Source organism: Argiope bruennichi, chromosome 3 (assembly GCF_947563725.1).
Source record: "Argiope bruennichi chromosome 3, qqArgBrue1.1, whole genome shotgun sequence".
Taxonomy (NCBI): domain Eukaryota; kingdom Metazoa; phylum Arthropoda; class Arachnida; order Araneae; family Araneidae; genus Argiope; species Argiope bruennichi.
The window spans coordinates 109,546,140-109,565,438 of NC_079153.1; the positions used below are offsets into that span (position 1 = coordinate 109,546,140).

At 29.1% G+C, this 19,299-nt stretch overlaps 1 protein-coding gene across 1 annotated transcript in view; it reads left to right on the forward strand.

Annotated features, from left to right (window-relative positions):
• Positions 1 to 19,299, forward strand: part of LOC129962930 (uncharacterized) — a 57,778-nt gene that overhangs the window by 30,899 nt on the left and 7,580 nt on the right. Inside the window, exons 19-27 of the mRNA XM_056076932.1 lie at positions 3,454 to 3,605; positions 3,687 to 3,965; positions 6,026 to 6,212; positions 7,549 to 7,773; positions 9,213 to 9,436; positions 10,290 to 10,473; positions 12,433 to 12,529; positions 14,173 to 14,385; positions 17,161 to 17,321. Coding sequence (XP_055932907.1) covers positions 3,454 to 3,605; positions 3,687 to 3,965; positions 6,026 to 6,212; positions 7,549 to 7,773; positions 9,213 to 9,436; positions 10,290 to 10,473; positions 12,433 to 12,529; positions 14,173 to 14,385; positions 17,161 to 17,321 — 1,722 coding nt within the window. The remainder of the gene's footprint in view (positions 1 to 3,453; positions 3,606 to 3,686; positions 3,966 to 6,025; positions 6,213 to 7,548; positions 7,774 to 9,212; positions 9,437 to 10,289; positions 10,474 to 12,432; positions 12,530 to 14,172; positions 14,386 to 17,160; positions 17,322 to 19,299) is intronic.

Here is a 19,299-nt window from a genome sequence, read left to right on the forward strand (position 1 = left end):
GTCTTTTTAAAATAATTTTAAAGTCAGAAATTTTGCATAAATTCTACATGAATTGTTTTGCGTCATCTTAATCATGAGGCATTTATTTTTTAAACTCAACTGGATTAATTAATGCTTGAATTTTAATAAAGATAATTTAGAACAAAATTTGGAATTCAATTTAAAACAACAAATTTGCTTTCTTTAACAATATAATTGAAACTTAAAGAAACACATTTCAAGTAAATATAAAGCAAATTTAGTTATATTCAGTTACCTTCATTTACCTACTTTACAGATAGCAATAAAATAATAGATTAACTGCTTCGGATTAGCTCAGAGTATTTATCAAATAAAACATTGCTCCAAATGTAGAAATAATTTTTTTCCATCTGGAGGAACATATAAAGGTCAGATTTTGTTTAGTGGACCTTAAATATGCTAGTATCGGAAGCCCACTTTTCTTCTAATTTTCTACGCCAGATATTTTTTAATGATTTTAATTCTCTGTTTATCAATTTTTTTACGTAAAACTGTTTGAATTAACAAATATTCGGTTACTGAAATACCTAAAACATTCGTTTCTGCGTCAGTATTTCATATTTAAAAATTTGAATGGCTCATAAAGAATTTAGTATTACTTATCTATTATATTTGATATTTTTATTACAATTTCTTTCATTGTTCAGCATGCTACTTATATGTATATATTTATATTTGTAATTGTACGTTACTTTTTTTCTTCCCACTTAATATTTAGTTTGTTTCATTTTGTATTCGGGATAGATTTTTATTTTAACTAATTTTTATAACATATGTAATATAATTTTTTTAAATAGGTTCAGTTTGGTTTTAGAGTCATTGTTTTCTTCTCCTATTATAGTATTTTAGAGCCTTTTGTTTATTCACTTTAACACTGTCAAAATTCTTGTAAAATTCATTTATATTTCGCAAAATTTCATTTTATTTGCAAATATTTGTTATATATTCTCATATTTATTGTATTTACTACATTCCAGTATATTTTAAAATTGATCTTATTGTGCTAAATTGTAAGCATTTCAAAATTTACTAATCTTAATTTATTTTTTATTTGACATATTTTGTTTCTTTTTTTTTATTACTATCTTTCTTTTTGGTGGAATTTTTTCCTTCAAGAAAGCCGACTAATGCTCTAAAACCAAAGTGTTCAGCTGGATCTACTTTATGCTGAATTAATTGTAGAGAAATTGGCAAAACATTTAATTACAGAGCTCATTCGAAAACAGTTTAGTTCAGTATTTTACATATAAAAAAATCGAGATTCAATTTTTTTTTTAAATTAAAAACCTTTGAATACAGCCTAAATACTATTCGATTATAGAATTAGCTATTTTTCTCAAATTACAAAGAACATACTTCCTTAGAATTTTTAAATAGCTTTATATAAATATTGTAAAAGATAATTAATTGGGAATATTAAAATTGCAATTTAACATTCAAACGATAATTGTATTTGCATCAATTCAAGTATAAGATCTTATAAATTAAATGGAATTATGAAATTAATTCTCTCGGAAGATAACACAAATAATGTATCGAAAGTTTGAGATCTCCCTGATGTTACGCACTTACCTGTATCGCCTATTAGATAATATGAAGGCATCATTCACAGTATTATTTAAAATCATTTTCGAGTTGGTTTAATTTTAAACATTATAAACATTGAAATCATAAACGTGCTTCAAACTTGTAATTATAAAAGCAAGAATTTCAAATTGCAAATTTTGGAAACAATTTATATTAAAGCTACATTTAAAATTAGTTTTCAAAACAATGACATTTTCACAAACAATATCAAGTTTTGGAATCATTTACGAAGGAACTATCACCAGCGCTTGTATGCATCATAAAAAAAAATTGCTGATGCTGCTATCAAACTGCAAAATTTGTTTGAACAGCGTATAAAACTTTCTACTGAATATAAGAATGGAAAAATAAATGTTGATTTTTTTTTATACTCAGTTATTATACCGAATAAAAGCTTTACAATATTTCAAGCAAAACTTTAAAACAATTTTCAATTATTTAAAAGTTAATAAACAAAGTTAAGTTTAGTAAACAAAGTTATTAATTTGTTTACTAATTGTTTATCAGTTTTATAAAATTGGTTACTGCGGTGACAAGCAAGGCTTGTAATCCTATATAAAATAAAATTCCATATTCATTTTGAAAGTATATAGCATAAAAGGAATTTCTTTTAATGTTTTTTAAAGAGTCATTTTAAAAAGAAAAATAAACCTGAAACTATTCAGCATGTGTACCTGAATGATAATAATTTATCTAATCATTAAATAATTATAATTACGAGTCTTAGCCTCTAGGTTCCATGATAAAAAAATTTAAACACGCTCTGAAAGCAATTTAAATTAAAAGCAGGAAAATACATTTCTCTTTTTAAGTCATTCAAAGATTTCTCTTCCTTTTCATCGCCCACCTATTCTTGTCTTCACTCGTTTTCAAGAAACCTATTTTTTCACATAATTAAGAAGGACAAGAGATGCAAAATATCAATAGGATAATTAGAAACGATTTCAATTTATTTTCTGGCAGAAGGTGGAACTAATGATTTATTGGTCACGGTTATTTCTGCTCATATGCAGAGAGGGAGAATGGGAAGAAATAAATTAATAATAAAGTATTTGCACTGCTTATAAGGAAAAGTAAAATACTATGGTGACAAAAACAAATATTATACTGTAACGTATCTTATAATGAAGTAATATATTGTTCATTATAACACTTATTAATAAAGTATTTGCCCTGCCTATAAGGAAAAGGTAAAATACATACAATAGTGATAAAAACAATTATTTATTCTTTTGTATATTTAGTATATTCTTCATTGTAAGAATTATTAATAATTCAGTATTAATGACAAAATATTTGCACTGCACATAAGGAAAAATTAAAATGCATATGAAACTAATGAAAATAATTATTTCGTCCTTTGTATACTTAGTACATTCTTTGTGCAATAATAATAGCTTCATTATAAATTGACTTTTGACTTGTAGTATATTATTTTAGTTGTTTTTCTCCTTTACATTTAAGAACTTCTTTTATTTAGCATTTTTTTTGTGGTCTTTTTTAAGTTACTGTATATTAAAATCTGAGGTTTAAGTTCTTAATCTATTTACATTTCTGTTCAATTCTAACAAAATAGATACTTGAAGGGATAATTTCTAATTACTTACACAGACAAATAAATGTATAGAGAAGAGATTTAAATTTTATTTACTTTGGAAAAATAGGAAATACAAAGTAAGACATCATTGAGGCAGTTAATTATTTAAGGGTGGTAAACATTCTTTTTAACATTAGTACACTTTGTATTAGTAAAAAGAATTTCTTCGACAACTATTTAGTACTTTTTTTAAATTGCGCAGTTGCTTTTAATTTATAATGTTTTAAAATTTGTCTTTTTATATTTAGTTCAAATCATCTCACCTGCTTCTATTGATGGTGTAAAACTTGACAATACATTCAAACTAAACAGTGCTAACAATTTAGCATCAATGAATTTATCAAACATCCACGCCAAGAATGTTGATGTATTTGGCAAAGTAAACGGATGCGATTTATCAGTAAGTATTTTGGTTATGTGGTATTACTTATTCCAAAAAGTATTCATCTAAGTATAATATATGTTCTTTCTTTTATTTTAGGGTGTTAGAGAATTTCTTATGAAGAACATCTTTGTCAAGACTAAAAAGTACTTTACTAATCTAGTTGTAGATGGTAACTTGCACGTGAAAAATGCCCTGAATGGCTTAGATGAGAGTTCCTTTGGTGACATAGCTTCTAGTTTACGATTTATGTCTAATATGAAGAGATCTTATAATCTTTTCAACGTGAAAGCAACTCAACTTAAAGTTCTTGGTGCCATGAATGGGATTAACATTGATTTTCTCTTAAAGGATGCTGTAAGGCCCCATTTGCCACAAGTTAGTACAATGAAAGTGATTTTTTTTAAAAAATATTAATTTAGTTATATAATTCTTTCTTGTTAATTCTTCTTATTTTTGCTTATGATTCTGGATTTCCTGATTTGAATGCATTTTGTGTAATAGTGAATTTAAATTTAGTTGCCGAAAATTTTTTCTCAAATTTTACTTATTGAATTTTATAATAGAATTTTATATTAGTTTTATGAAATTGATGGCTTCTGTGAATTATAACTATTATTTTATGAACGTTTTCAGATGAATTTATCTCATATTTTCACTCATATTATGAGGATAATAATAATTTTCAGCAGTTACTGAAATGATAATTTTCAATAACTAATATTCCTTTGAAAATATAAAATCATATAAATAAAAACCAACACGTAGCCGAGGTTTGCAAAAGTTCAGATGTGTGATGTCACTATGTTATGGGTCATTTATGTATATTATATATTGTTAAATATAAACCATTTTACCAATAATGTGATTAAACTTTTTCTTGTATTTTCGCCATTTTATCTTAATTTATGTTAAGATTAATTGATAAAACAGTTTTGTACAGTAATAGCATTTTAACATATGCTACATGTCATTAAATGTTTGTCCCCTGGTAATTTGTCATTAAAAATTGTATTTGTTAACTAACTATATTAAGAACTATTATTTGCAATATTAATCATTTTTAGGCTAAAATTATATTTTTTCAAATAAACCATAAAAATGGGGATTTTTAGATATGATGACTGAAGATTAAGATCTAAGTTAGCTGCTGCTTATTTTAAAATGCCGTTGTTTTGAGAAATTCAAAAATGTATGCAGATTTTTGTTTCTATATCTTTTAAGCAGTTAAATGTTTTTTGGCGAGTATACTCATTATAGAAAAAAGTACATTTTGCGTTATGCCAAGTTTATTCGTCAGGTGTAATAAGTAGTGACAATTTGCAGTTTGAATTGCAATTTTAGTAAAAACTCAAATATGTTCATAAATATTGTGAGCCTGTTGTGAATAGCACGAGCAATTGCTTTTGTAAATGGTTATGTTACTGGACTGAGAACCACAAGGTCCCAGGTTCTATTCTCGCTCATACCCATTCACTAAATTGGTGACCCGGACGTGATTTGAACACACAACCATCGAAATCAAAGGAAAAAATAAAAGATTATTATACTTTGTACTATGCTTTTGTGCGGGTTGAGGTTCGAACTCGCAACGTTAGGGTTCATAGCCGAGTAACATAACCACTAGACAAAAGAGTACTCTCCTCTCCGGAAGTTGTTATCTGGCCTATAATGTTACCACCACAATAGTCCCCCACCAGTGAGTCGGTAGAGTTTATCGCGCCAGTTATGGCGAGCGACGAACGTGATTATCGCGCCAAGTGTTATGGCGGGCGACGGCGAGTGTGTGTGAGTGGTTGCTGCCGGTAGATGGAGCCACGACAGCAGAACGAAGGATGCGGTAGTTCAGAACCAGGGTCACCAATGTGCGGGTTGAGGTTCGAACTCGCAACGTTAGGGTTCATAGCCGAGTAACATAACCACTAGACAAGAGTACTCTCCTCTCCGGAAGTTGTTATCTGGCCTATAATGTTACCACCACACTTTTCTCAATACCATTCTCTAACAGCAAATTAAAATAATAAATTAATTTTTTTGCTTCTTGTTCGTTCATATGCAAAAATTGCATGTCAGTTTAAGTAAATAAATAAATGTGATTATTGAAATAAAAATAAGTCATTTCATTACAACGCAATTTCATATTGCGCATACTGTGTTTGACGAGTATACTCGTCATCGTTACACTTTTGCGACACAATTTAGATAACATTTGCATTTTCCGAAGAGGTCCATACAGTTAACGGGTTAACACCATATAAGAAATTGTCAAATTTATTCAGTGACTCTAATATTAATTTTTATTATTTTGAATTAGTTATTCTGAATTATTGCGAGAATTTTTTCATTTCATTAGCAATAAGTAGATAAGTTTTCAATTTCCGCTTATATCATCAATTTCATTTTTGTTTCCAATTTTTTTTTTCCTTTTGAAATTTTAGACCATAATGGGCAGAAAAAGTTTTTCAAAGATTACTACAAGCAACATTACTATAAACAAGCTGAATGTGGCATTTTTAAACAAATTGAATATCCCTTTATTATACAGAAAGTATCTGAGTAAGACAGCAAACCAGATAATAGCTTTGAATTTACCAAATATTACTGCTGGGGAAGTTTTCATCGAGGGTAAGCTATTTTATTAATTAACTAAATAAAATTTTCTATTGCATATTATTTTTCACAACTCTGAAATATTTTATCCTGTGTATTAATTCTGTTAATATTTTTTTCAACAGCACAAAGTTTTTAAAAATAACTAAGGTATCTTTAGATAAAAGTTTTTTACCATATTCAATGACAACCTACTCACTTTACATTAAAATGCATTTTGTTTGTTTCAAAGTTTAAGGAAAAGAACGTTTAATCAACTTAATCCAACTCAGGTTTAGTTTGGATGCAAAGGAACATTTACTTGCTCAATATATTTCAGTAATAAGCAAATATTATAAAGATATATTATTTACGGATTACAACGCATGCCTTTTAAAATCGCATCAGGAGCTATGTTATTTTAGTTCAATGTTTGCTTTATTTCTATCTCACTTACTCAAAGTTTCTTAAATTTCCATATTTTTATATTTATTTGCCACAAGCTTAGATAATTAATATTGTTACAGAAAAATCAACTTCGAGTGTGGTTTGAACGGTGTAGAATTTAATAGGTTCAATAACAAACGAAGACACTTTATTCGACACAAAAATACGAATAACAAGTAGCAGAACACATCACATGTACGTAGCATACAAGCAGAAAATCGATAATTCTATTCAGTTATCGATTATTCATTACTCTTTTAGTTTGCATGGCTCTGATTTTACAGCTCCCATGACAGGACATCGAATGTTCTAGAACAAACGTGGGACCTCGAGTCTTAAGGGAGCTATCGCTAAGATTTTCGAATACTCATTCTGGGTCTCCATTTTTGTCACTAAATAGTCGCCAAATTTAATCGTCCATCCCTTAGAGTTGTATGTAAAACTTTCTTACCATGACGATAACGACGCAGGGAAGTAAAATTATAAATTTGGTGCAATTTTTTTTTTTTTTTAGTATTTTACACATTTTTACAAATACACATCACTAATCTGTAAAAGGATAATAAATTGATTCCATTACATTCGAACTTATTTTTATCACCAATAAAATGAATTTATTATTGATGATAATTTCCAAACAGCAATCAATAATGCATTTATTATTTCCAAATAACGATCAATAATGCATTTATTATTTCCAAATAACGATCAATAATGCATTTATTATTTCCAAACAACGATCAATAATGCATTTATTATTTCCAAATAACTATCAATAATGCATTTATTATTTCCAAAAAAAATAATCAATAATGCACTTATTGATAAAAATTTACATTATTTAGAAATGAAATTTATAGTATTCATTTTCGACTTGAGTTTACAAAATGAAATCAAACTGAAATTTAAATTTGAAATCTTCCAGGCAGCTTAAATGGAGTGAAATTACCTGAAGATGTTGTACTTGTCCACACAAATGAAAAAATATCGTCTGATGTAATCTGTAAAGAACCAATAACTTCATTCAACATGCATATAAGAGAAATAAATAACACTGATCTACAGCAATTTTTAAGAAGTATTGTATCTTTAACAAGTAATGAAAATATCTCTTCAACTTTAATTTTTGTTAGAGAACTTGTCTCGAAAGGTAAGTTTAAGATATATCTCACTTCATAAAACATGTTTTAAACATATTAAAATGAAGCTTATATTAATAGATTTTTGAATTACATTTCTATAAATTTTGATAAATGTTAAAGTGCATCTATTATTTAAAAAAGATAATGTCTAAGTTCTAGTGAATTATAAATTATATTTTGAAATGAATGTTTGAAAATAAACATAAGTAAATATCCTTTCCTTTTTCAAAATTTAGATCTAGTTTCTCTTATGGTTTGGCAGCTAATTCCTTAAAAGTATATATTTTCCATTCCATTTCCCTAATCTGTTTATATATAATACACGATAATTTGTAGCAATTGTTTCTATATATTCAGCTAGTATGTTTCGTATCGATATTAGTTTCAGAGACTAATTGCGTTGATTAGTTCCTTTTAGATTTTCTAATTACTAAAGGGTTTTAACTAATGAAACAGAAGATTATACTAATGACTGAATTCTTTGATTTTTCACTTATTGGCATAAATATCCTTTTAGATGATGCCGAAAATATGAAGTAGTTTCCTGAAAATTTGTTACTTGTATTTTAAGTGAAACTTTAAACCTTTGGCTGCGTAATTCTTTAAAATCCCTCTTTAGGTGCAATGTTTGCAAATAAGTTGAAATATTTTTCAAAGAAAGTGAACTGGTACTACATGTTATATGATAATAATATAATATAGCAAAAATCTACAATCTTAAAAATAGCCTCTCTAAACTGCGAAAAACGCGAGATGCAATAGAAAATGACTGAATGCCAACCCGCGGAAATCGCGGGATACGCAGCGGGAAGATTTAGAGCAATTTCATGACTTTGAATGAAAATTATTAAAATTACTGGACACAATTAAAAAAATTATCAGAAAGTTACCATTAGGAAATATTAATATTATTGTAGGGCACGATGAGTTATGTACATTTAAGGAAAACCCTGGTATTTATTATATAAATCAAGTACATTTTCATTTTGTTATAATTTTTTAGTTAATACATATTTTTCTCAGTCTCAAAATATCTAAAAGTTTTTTTTTTCAAATGCTTTGTATTAAAAAATTTGTTTATTTTGTCATTATTTAAGCCTTTATTAGACTTTGAAGATGAATGACAATAATAAAACAATAAATACCTTAAGTGGAATGTATAAAGTATTTAGTGCAAAAAATTGGTGTCCAAAGATTAAGTTCATTTTTTTAGAGTTTTATATCAACAACTGACCGTCTGAATCCACTTTTTCAGTTTGCTTTTATTTGTAGTACATTTAATTTTCAAACTACTTTTAACCGCTTTGTTGCCATTTTCCAATTTCTAGCTTCACTTTTGGAAATTAGTGTGTATATATTTTTTAAATATTTTTGTATTTAAAAGAATATTTTTAACTATTATTTCACTTTTTTACTTCTATTAACTTAATTTTTTTTTTATTTTCAGGTGATTTGCATATAGTAAACAGTTTACATGGAATTAACTTAAATGATGTTGTAAAAACATCGAATGGATTTGTACAGAATTCTATTACGGGGAATAAAATATTTCTAGAAGAACTAAATTTGATGTCTGATTTTAGAATATCTGGTGCAATCAATAACATTGACTTAGAAAACCTTTACGGAAATTTATGTCAAAGAAGTAAATTTGAATATTTTGAAAATATGGTAAGCTATGTAAAAAGTTTTTTTAAACTTATTTTAGAAAACACGTAAATTTATTTTTAAATTAATTTGTACAAATTATTTAAATTCTTTATTTATATTGTTAATGATGCTTCCCAGCATAGTTGGTTCCACCTTCGGAAAGAATGTTTTACAGTCATCGGTATTGGGCGGAGTCCGGTGTCCCGTCGGAGGGTCCCGGAGCTTGGCGACAAACTTGGCAACCATTTGACGACTTGGCGACGAATTTGGCGACTTTGGCGCCAAAATAGATTATACCCGAAACATCGAGAATTTTCCCGTGCCGTCCAGTAGGAACCGGACATACGCCTCGAACGTTCCTGATTGGTTGAGAGGCGTCTAGCCCCGCCTCCTGAGACCTATAAAGGGAAGCGGCCGCAGCTGCTAGGGCAGAGTAGTCGGAATCGACAGTAAAAAACTGGCCTTCCAGAGATAAGCGGAGCAGCGACGGAGTGAAGCTAGTGCTGAACTAAGCTGTGCGCTACTGTCTGTCTGTCTTGTTATATGCTGCTGTGTATGCTGTTGTTGCTGCACAATAATCGTCTTCTGTGCTGTATATAGTTGTCGTCTTTGTGCTGTCGTGTGTGTCTTTGTGTAAATAAACGTCGTTGTTTTATTTTCTACTGCCGCCTGGTGATTGAGCGTTCTCCACACCATATAACTCCCACTATCCAAACGAACCCGGAAATTTCGTAACAATATGTTGTTACGAATTTTTAGTCCGTCGTCTGTTTTTCTCTTATAGTTGGTGTAATACAATCAACAGACTTCAATAGCAAACTTGCATCTGAGAATAGTTAAGTTGTGTAAAATTAATTCTGTATTCTTTTAATAGGTCTATTTTGCTGGGCTGAAAACTTCAACATTATATGTAACTAATGTCAATAACATTTCTTCTGAAGCGTTGTGGGCGCATATTCATAACATAGAAGAAACTGTGCATGATCAGTTAGACGATGCTGCTGATACTATGAATGAAATTAAATACAAGCTTCTTAAAGTTAAAGACAGTCAAAATGGTAAATTGATTATTTGTCATTAATTTTACACATTCTCCGCTGAAAATTTATATGCCTTTATTATCGGGTAATTCATGTTTCATTAGATTGCGGAAAATGTTTTGAGAATTTGTTTGCAATTTGGTTTTTCAAAAATTTAACTATGTTTCTTAATTATTTTCGGTACATTTCTTAATTCTTTCGGTACATTTCTGGTTTCTTTAAATTTGTATTCTAATCAAATGTTTTTAAAAAATTTTTAAACGTTATAAAATTAGCTTATTTAATGTACACAAATGTTCGATATTGCTCGTTTGTAAAAATATTATTTATAAATTAAAATTTCTTGTTTTAAATTAAACTTTTTAATTTTTTTTTCTAAAAGAAAAAAAAGTTGAAGAATCATTTTTTTTTCTCTTTTTGGTTTTGCATATCAAAATTTTAATATTTTTTTTAACTTTAATATTTAAATAAACATAATTTAGATCTTCCTTTATACAATAAGAATTTGAAAATTACTAAGGTATGAAGATTATTCATTATATTGCGTTTATTTTCTTAATTTACTTCAGCAAAAAATGTCAGTGCTTCTATAATATATGCATTTTAACCAACGAATTTGCTTTTTTTAGTCTATTTTTTTAATCAATGTCATCTTATGAAGCTTTAAGTAATTTTTGCACTCTACTAATTCTTGTTCATAGCTGAAAAGTTTTGTTTTTGCTTCGAACATTTTCATTTAGATTACAAGCTTCTAGATTTTTGAAAATTGCGACCCACGTTTTAGAAATCGAATTTATAACGATCTACGTCATCCTTGGCATAATGCATGTTTTGGACGAACCGCACACATTCTTTCCGAAACATTCTTTTATTTGTTCAAAAGAAACTTTTGTTAAAATACATTTTTGTTAAATACAATAAATTTTTATATGAATAGTAACGAACTGCTTCGAAATTAATTGATGCATACATAATTTGAAAACAGAAGACCTCACTGAAAGAGTTTCTATATAGATGGGTGGAGTCTGATTTGAGTCGCTTGTTGGCGTATTGCGCTTTTTTTTCTCGCATTGCTACCACATGAATTGAATACCTTAAACCCGCTTCACATTTCTGTAAATTTTCGAAAGAATTATATTTATTTAAAACTTATTAAACCACCAAAAGTTGATTTCGGATTCACCATTATGTAGGAATTCACATTTGGGATGTTTCGATGAGTTGATTTAATTATTTACTAAGTAGTTGCAAATTGTTCTTAAAAAGCTAGAATTTTTCCTGTTTCTAAATTTTTAGAATCAGAGAGAGACATAGAAAGATTTGAATTTGTATAGTTTAGAAGATATGTCGTATTCTATATTGCAATATAAGGTTCGAGGTCAATTTTAATTCAAAACAAAAACAAAAATATAACAAACTTTCCTTACTTCAGACACTTTGAGGGATATTTTCTTTTGAATTTTTGTTAGTAAATATTATTTATACTATTTTGCTACAATTTTTGCATTCCATTAGATTTTTCTGTATTATCATCAATTATTATTTTCATTATACTCTTAATCATTTTTGCCCCTCGGTTTTTTTCTTCTTTTTTTTATAAAACATTGAAGCCATTGAGCCATAAAATTGTAAAATGGATTAAGAAAATCATATTTTAATTTAAATAATTTGGATTGGAAATTTTTATCTGAAATAAGGTAAAAGATATTGACCAACAATTGTAGTTTTCCAGATAAATGTTAGCAGCTATATATTATTACAAATATACTTCTAATATAGTTGTGAATATGTCGCATTTTAAAAGTAAATTTTGTGATTTCTATTTAGTAATTGTATAAGTGTAGCTTCAAACTATTTAAATATCAATTTGACTGTTACTTATTAACATTTATAAGTTACTTATTAATTAAATTAAAATTAAAACTATTGTTTCAAAAAATTTCTTGTATATATAATAAATATCTTTTCCTGTTACAGAATCTTCTTCAGTCTTGGCTTATTTTGAACTACATCAAGTATTAAACGTAGGCTTTTCCTTGAGATTTTTACCCATACTCGATGCTGGTATATTTGGGTATGAATTTAAATTCCAATTTATGTTACTAAAACTGAACTTTTCATGGTATACCTATGGATAGCCTATTACTTGAATCTTAGTTTAGTCATTGGAATCCACAGTCTTGAATACACTAATCATTTCACTATCCTGTGAGTTCAATGCACTTGTGCCTTAAAAATTGGCAGTGACATTTTTAACTTACAGTAAAATACTGGATTTAGTTCTTGCTAAAAAGCTATCATCTATATCAAATTTCTCAGTTGGCGATACAGGATCAATAATGGTTTATTATTTTTGGTAGTAAAATTTTTGTACAAATGATTTGGGATGCTGTGGCCTGATGGTAAGGTCTTGCCTTCGGTAGCGGAAGGCTTCAAATTCGAGACCCGATCCACCAAAAAGTTGCCGTGTAAGCAGATCTAGTGCATATTAAATCCGTCGGGACCACACATTCTCCCGCTGATGTGGTGTGGAAGGGAATGCTAGCCCATTCCCCTCTCCAAACTTCGTCATCTGACCGAGATTCAAAATTACGAGGTTCGTCCGAAAATAGTCCTAATGTTGCTTTGAAATGGAACGTTAATGTGACTTAACTAAACCAAGCTATACAAATGATTTAAATAGGTGTTTAAAATAAGCGCAAAATGCTACTTTTTTAGCATTTTTTAAAAATCATTATTTGTGAGATACATACAATCCTTCTTCTAAATTTCTGTAACTTCCAAACAGATTTTCGGAAATATAAGTAATTTATCTATTGTTATTATCAATAATTATTACAAATTTGCTTTGAACCATTTGAGATACATTCAATCCATAAAAAAATTGCAACTTTATATATATATATATATATATATATATTTAGGGTGTTCATTAATTAGTGTCGGGGTTTCCGTACCTCATAACTTTCGAATAAAAAATATTACGCAAAAACCGATTACGTATTCGTAAATTACAACTCAAAGAATTTTATTAATGATATTAAAGTGTAAAGCTTGCACAATTTGTACTTTGTAGGCATTCATCTGAAGGCGATTATGTATTCTCAAATTCGCTGAACAAATTTTGACTTTTGATAATCGTGCGGGTTCTCCGAGCCCCATATTTTACAGTTATGTTTATTCACTTTTTCTGACACATGAAAAGTGGATTCGTCACTGAAGAACCATTTCCGAAGGTAATTTTCATCATCCTCAATTCGAGTCAAAATTTGTTCAGCGAATTTACGAATACATAATCGCCTTCAGCTGAATGCCTGCAAAGTGCAAATTGTGCAAGCTTTACACTTTAATATCATTAATAAAATTCTTTGAGTTGTAGTTTACGAATACGTAATCGGTTTTTCCGTAATATTTTTTATTCGAAAGTTATGAGGTACGGAAACCCCGACAATAATTAATGAACACCCTATATATATATATAATATATATAATATAATATTTAGTAGCAAAGAAAATGTCACCGAGCTCAAAATGACATAAAAAATATTATCATTTCAATATAAAATGATTTAGCAATTAAAAATATTAACACATGACAAATTAACATGCAAATTAGTGTATGAAATAATCATTTAAAACAAAATGGTTAATATATTAACTTTTACTGAGTAGTTATGTATTTTTTTTTTTTTTAATTTCACATTTTCTTTTTTGTAGGGAAGCATATCAGTTATCATCAAAAGAAATGATTGTATGGGCCAATCAAAACGATCAAACTTGTACAAGTTTTAAATCTTTGAAATTTGAAGTTCAGCAAGATGGTACTCTAAAAGAAACTGGGAGACTTCGCGGAAGAATATTTCCTTGCAGTCTCCGAGTATTAGAAGATGACGTGCAAGGATTTAAACTTCATGTAGATCGAGCATCAAGGTAGCTTTATTTTCTCACTTCTATAAAATCTTTTAATTCGCTGTAGTGTTAAAGTAATCCACAGTGTTACAAACGAAGTAATTTAATTCACAATTAATCATTTGGATAGATAATTAAAAAAATTGACAGCATTATTTATATTGCAATGTTTAATGAATCCTTTTGGAAAAAAAATGACTTTCTGAGAAGTTTAAATGCATATGATGCACATTAGACAGTATAAATAAATAGGCATTATTAAATTCAGATAAAATGATAAAGTTTTTGAATACTTGTGGTCCATCCTCACATAGAATCAAAATATTTTTATACATTTATGTGATATAAAAATATTTTGATTTATGAGGGAAAGTCAAAAAGTAAAGGGATTTTTGCAATTTCTCTTTTCCAGGGCTTGGTAACATTGCTTGTATACTCGAATTAGTATACTCGGAAATACTTCTATGCAACGTGTCACTCTTATTCCCACGTTAATCGTTGGAGTGGAGCTGACAGTTAAAAATGGCAGTTCCGTTGTCGATCTTCCCTAAGGAGAAAATGAGGGCAATAATTCGCTTTTTATTTGCTGAAGGTGTTCAACTGCGGAAATTATTCGTCGACTGCAACATCCATCATCACTAGAAGTTAAGAAATTTAAACCTCAACCATCATTCGGTAAGATTATGCCAACACTATTCTGAGACAATGGAAGGTGTAGTAACCGTTCGTTTTATCCCAAAAGCTGGAACTGTGAAAAGTGAGAGCTATTGTAATGTGTTGCCACAAAATTGAAACCTGCTATCAGATCCAAGCGTTGAGGAAAAATTGCGAAAAGGGTCATGCAGCAAGATAACGAACGGGCACATTCTGCACCACCCAACGGCCAAAACAATGAAAGAGTTGGGATTCGAAATGCTGACACACCCGCCATGCATTCCAGACCTGGTTCCAAGCGATTTTCATATGTTAAGGCCATTGAAAAAAGCACTAAGGGAGAAGATTTGCAACCGATGAAGAAGTCATTGATGCGGTGCAAATGTAGTTACAGATACAACTTAAAACATTTTTACTGACAGAATAATAATAAAAAAAAACTAGTGAAACATTGGGAAAAGTGCGTTGAAATCCAAGGAGGTTATGTAGAAAAATAAATGCTTCAATTTTCTATTAAAATAAATACCCCTTTTTGCCTCTCCCTCATACATCACTTTTTATTGATAAAGAATTGTGCATAATTATATATTATACATTAGTTAGGCAATCTTATTATTGATTTGAAGGGATATTAACATTTCGTTAATCACTCTTTATATGACAGATAACGATTACTTCTTGTTTTAGTATCTAGATAATACTCTGTCTGAGAGAAAATTCATTTTTATCTTCTTATTCGGTTTGAATTTTTTTTTTTTTTTTTTTTTTTTTTTGTAGTTACTTTAAATTACGTTTATATATCCATATTATTCTATTACTAAGCTCTATTATTTACTATTGTTAACAATATATACTGGTGTATATAATGGATACAGCGCGATCACACGTGTTTGAAAAAACAACAACACGTGACTAACGAAGTGTTAAACACCTTCCATGTAGGAATACTGCTTTTTGCAATAGTTCTCGTGACACAATTTGTGGAAAATTTCTGCAAGATATTAAACAATTACAGTGGCTAGAAATCAAAACTCTTCTTATTTTAAAATTATATATAGTATGGGTTATATACAACATGTGTATAACGCATTGTCCATGTTATAGTGGAACACGATTATTAGATCAATTTTGATTAGATTTTAAACGACATGCGATACGTAATAAGTAAAGTGAATATCGTGGTTGTATTTGTAGATAGGTAAATAGGGAATAAATTTTCATTTTCCTGTAACTACCTTACTATTGTGGATGGGAAAATAATTCTAATTATTCGAATTGTTGCCTCACAATCATTAATAAATGATGTATTAATAAAGACTGCTTTCAATCTAAACAGGGAATATATTGTTGGGAATCTCTCATCATTTTTCTTCCTCTTTGTTTTATCATACTATTTTCACCTCTTATAAAATTATAATAGGCTTTAAATATTTACTCAAGTGGAAATTACCTTCGTATTCTAGCTTACTTAAGGAAACTTTTTGATATGAAAAGGTTACAAGAGAATTATAAAAAAAAAATGGCAAAAGCAGTATATTCTTTTTAGGTTTGTGAAATGAGTATTTTAAAAAGAGGCATTACATTTCAAAAATATTTATTTTTCCTAAAATTAGAAGAGTCCTAGAAAAGAATGTCAGATTTAAATAAAATAGCCAAACATTTCAAATACCATCTTTTCATCTAGTTACATAATTCAAGATGGAAATGTGATTTATGATTTATAAAAATACCCATTATAATAAGTTTTTTCCTTTAAAAGTAAAACTGTTTTTATATAATCAAAAAATAAAATCTATTATATATTAGTTTCCTTGGTCTGGAAATTGATTAATTTTTTTAAAGAAATAAATTCGTTTGTATTTTATTAGAAGAAAACTTAATAATTTTTTTTTTTTTTGCTCAGTGAATGTTCCAAATATTTTCCTTCAAACGATTCCATGATTCTTTAATTGTATCATGAAAGTGTTGATAATAATTTTATAGCAAGTTGTAGTATTTCACTATGTATGAAAGTAGAATTATACATTTTTGTAGCACTTTGAAATTGTTGAAAATATTATTTGAATTACCTTATCAATTTTTTGAATTAAAATGATTTACATAACCGATTGCAAAAAGGTAATTGTCTTTTTTTATTTCAAGATGCACAGAGGAACGCAAAATAACGGATATTATAAAAACTGTCTTTACCAGTGGAGACGATAGTGTGTATGTTATGCCATCTTCCAATTCAGTTGTACTTGATGCAAAGCTACTGGAAACAGAAGAGGGAATTTTCATAATAATTGCTTATGAAATGAGAGGTACGCTTAATCAATTAAATATCTCAATTTCAAAATTTAAATAAGAACTTGCTGGTTAGCGGACAATTTCCTAAAAAGCATTCCATTTTTTTAAATTTTGTTTTAGAATACTATGTTATCTAATGCAACGATTCTCATGACATGACTTTCAGAAAATTTCAGCAGATCTTCATTGATCAGAATCCTTCAATTTAAAAACCAACCAATATCTAAATGTTTAGATAAGTAGTTTTGATGGGATTTCAATTAGTGCGTGATCGTTCGTTCAATTAGTACATGATATATGTCAAAATCTCAACGATGTTCATAAATGGAGCTATCCAGTTAATTTAGACTGATTTTTTTTAGAAATTGATTTTGGTATAGTGCGGAATAGTTCTTTAAAAATTCTGCTAAATCTTTCTAAAAATGTCGTCAATTTTGTTTAACAATTAATCGTTCCCCTTTGGCATTAAAAAATTGAAAAGAGACATTCTATTTTTTTTCTTCCAAAAAAATATATTTTGAAGATTAATTTCGAAATTAGTTCTGACATTCATCGGAAATGTTACCCAATGGATCAGATAAAACACTTAAAATGTTTTTAAATTTTTGGTTTATATTTAGTTGTTACCCTCTGAAATAAAATAAAAAATGCATTTTTTTTAAAGAAACGTAGTTTGGAAAGTAATTTTGAAATTGGTACTGGCATAATATTGTTGCTGAACTTCGAGGTTATTTCGCCATTTGTTGGTTGACGAAGAAACAATCCTCACTAACAAACAGAGACTTTTATTAAACAGGAATACGCAGATAACAAATATACAACCGAGACGAACACAGGCAGCACACTACAACAAACAGTAGCCCACAGGTAGTAATCTGTAGTAATAACAACCACAGCACACAAAGCAGCCAGACAGAATTCAGCAGGAGGAGGGAATCTTAGTAGCTACTTTCTATGGTCTCTCCAAACGCCTGCAATTCTCCACTATTTCTTCGTCTTAGCTATATCCAACTGCCAACTCACTAATACACGACTGGCTACTTCTCACACGACTCGATGTTGTTTCTACATTAAACACCAGGATTCGGCACACATCTCAGTTCAGCAATCGCTTGAGCTCCACACAACGCTTGCTCTTCGCTGGACTGATTCAACTATTCGCCGTTGACTCTTTCCACGATTCAATAAACGACTGTCTTCGACTTGAGAGTGTCGGCCTTTTATAGTTCCCGGAGGAGGGCAGAGAAGGTTCTGGAATAAGCAGGCATATTTCGGTTCCTACTGGCTAAATCGCTGAAATTCTGGAAATTTCCAGTATTATCTATTTGTTACCAAAATCGCCTTGCTCTGGGATCACTGACTCGGCACCCGATCAGCGTCCAACAGAGTTGATTGAAAAACGGTCTTTCGAGTGATTGAACTAACCGTGCTGGGAAGCAACGTTACAGATTTGTAACATTCTATATATGGCATAATGGGAATAGATTGATACGCCATCGAGATCGATACGTCGAATTGAGAATTTCTATGCCTCATTTCAACATTGGTTACTGGTTTAACTGCTGCCTCAAATGGAGAAGTAACCAAAATTACTATAGTAATTCTGGTTAATTTCGACTTAGTTTCATCTGAGCAATACAATATATAGTTTTTTTAAAAAACAAAGTGGAAAGGGAAATTACTTAAACATAGGAAACACAGATTAAAAGGAGAAATTATTTAAAAATAGCTGAAGCGGCACTGTTTTTTGATAGGCAAAAATAAAAAAAAAATGAAAACGAAATATTTGGTCATTGAGAATTAACATCAGAAATACACGTAGCATTAATAAAGAAACTAGTTAGCCAGTCATATATTTTTAACATCTGGTGAAAGTGCGAAAAGGAATAGCCTAAGATATTATCAAATTTTAAAAGAAAACGTATAATATGAACCTATCGGTTACGACGGAACAAATGTGAATACGGGATGGAAAAGCGAAGAAATACGTTT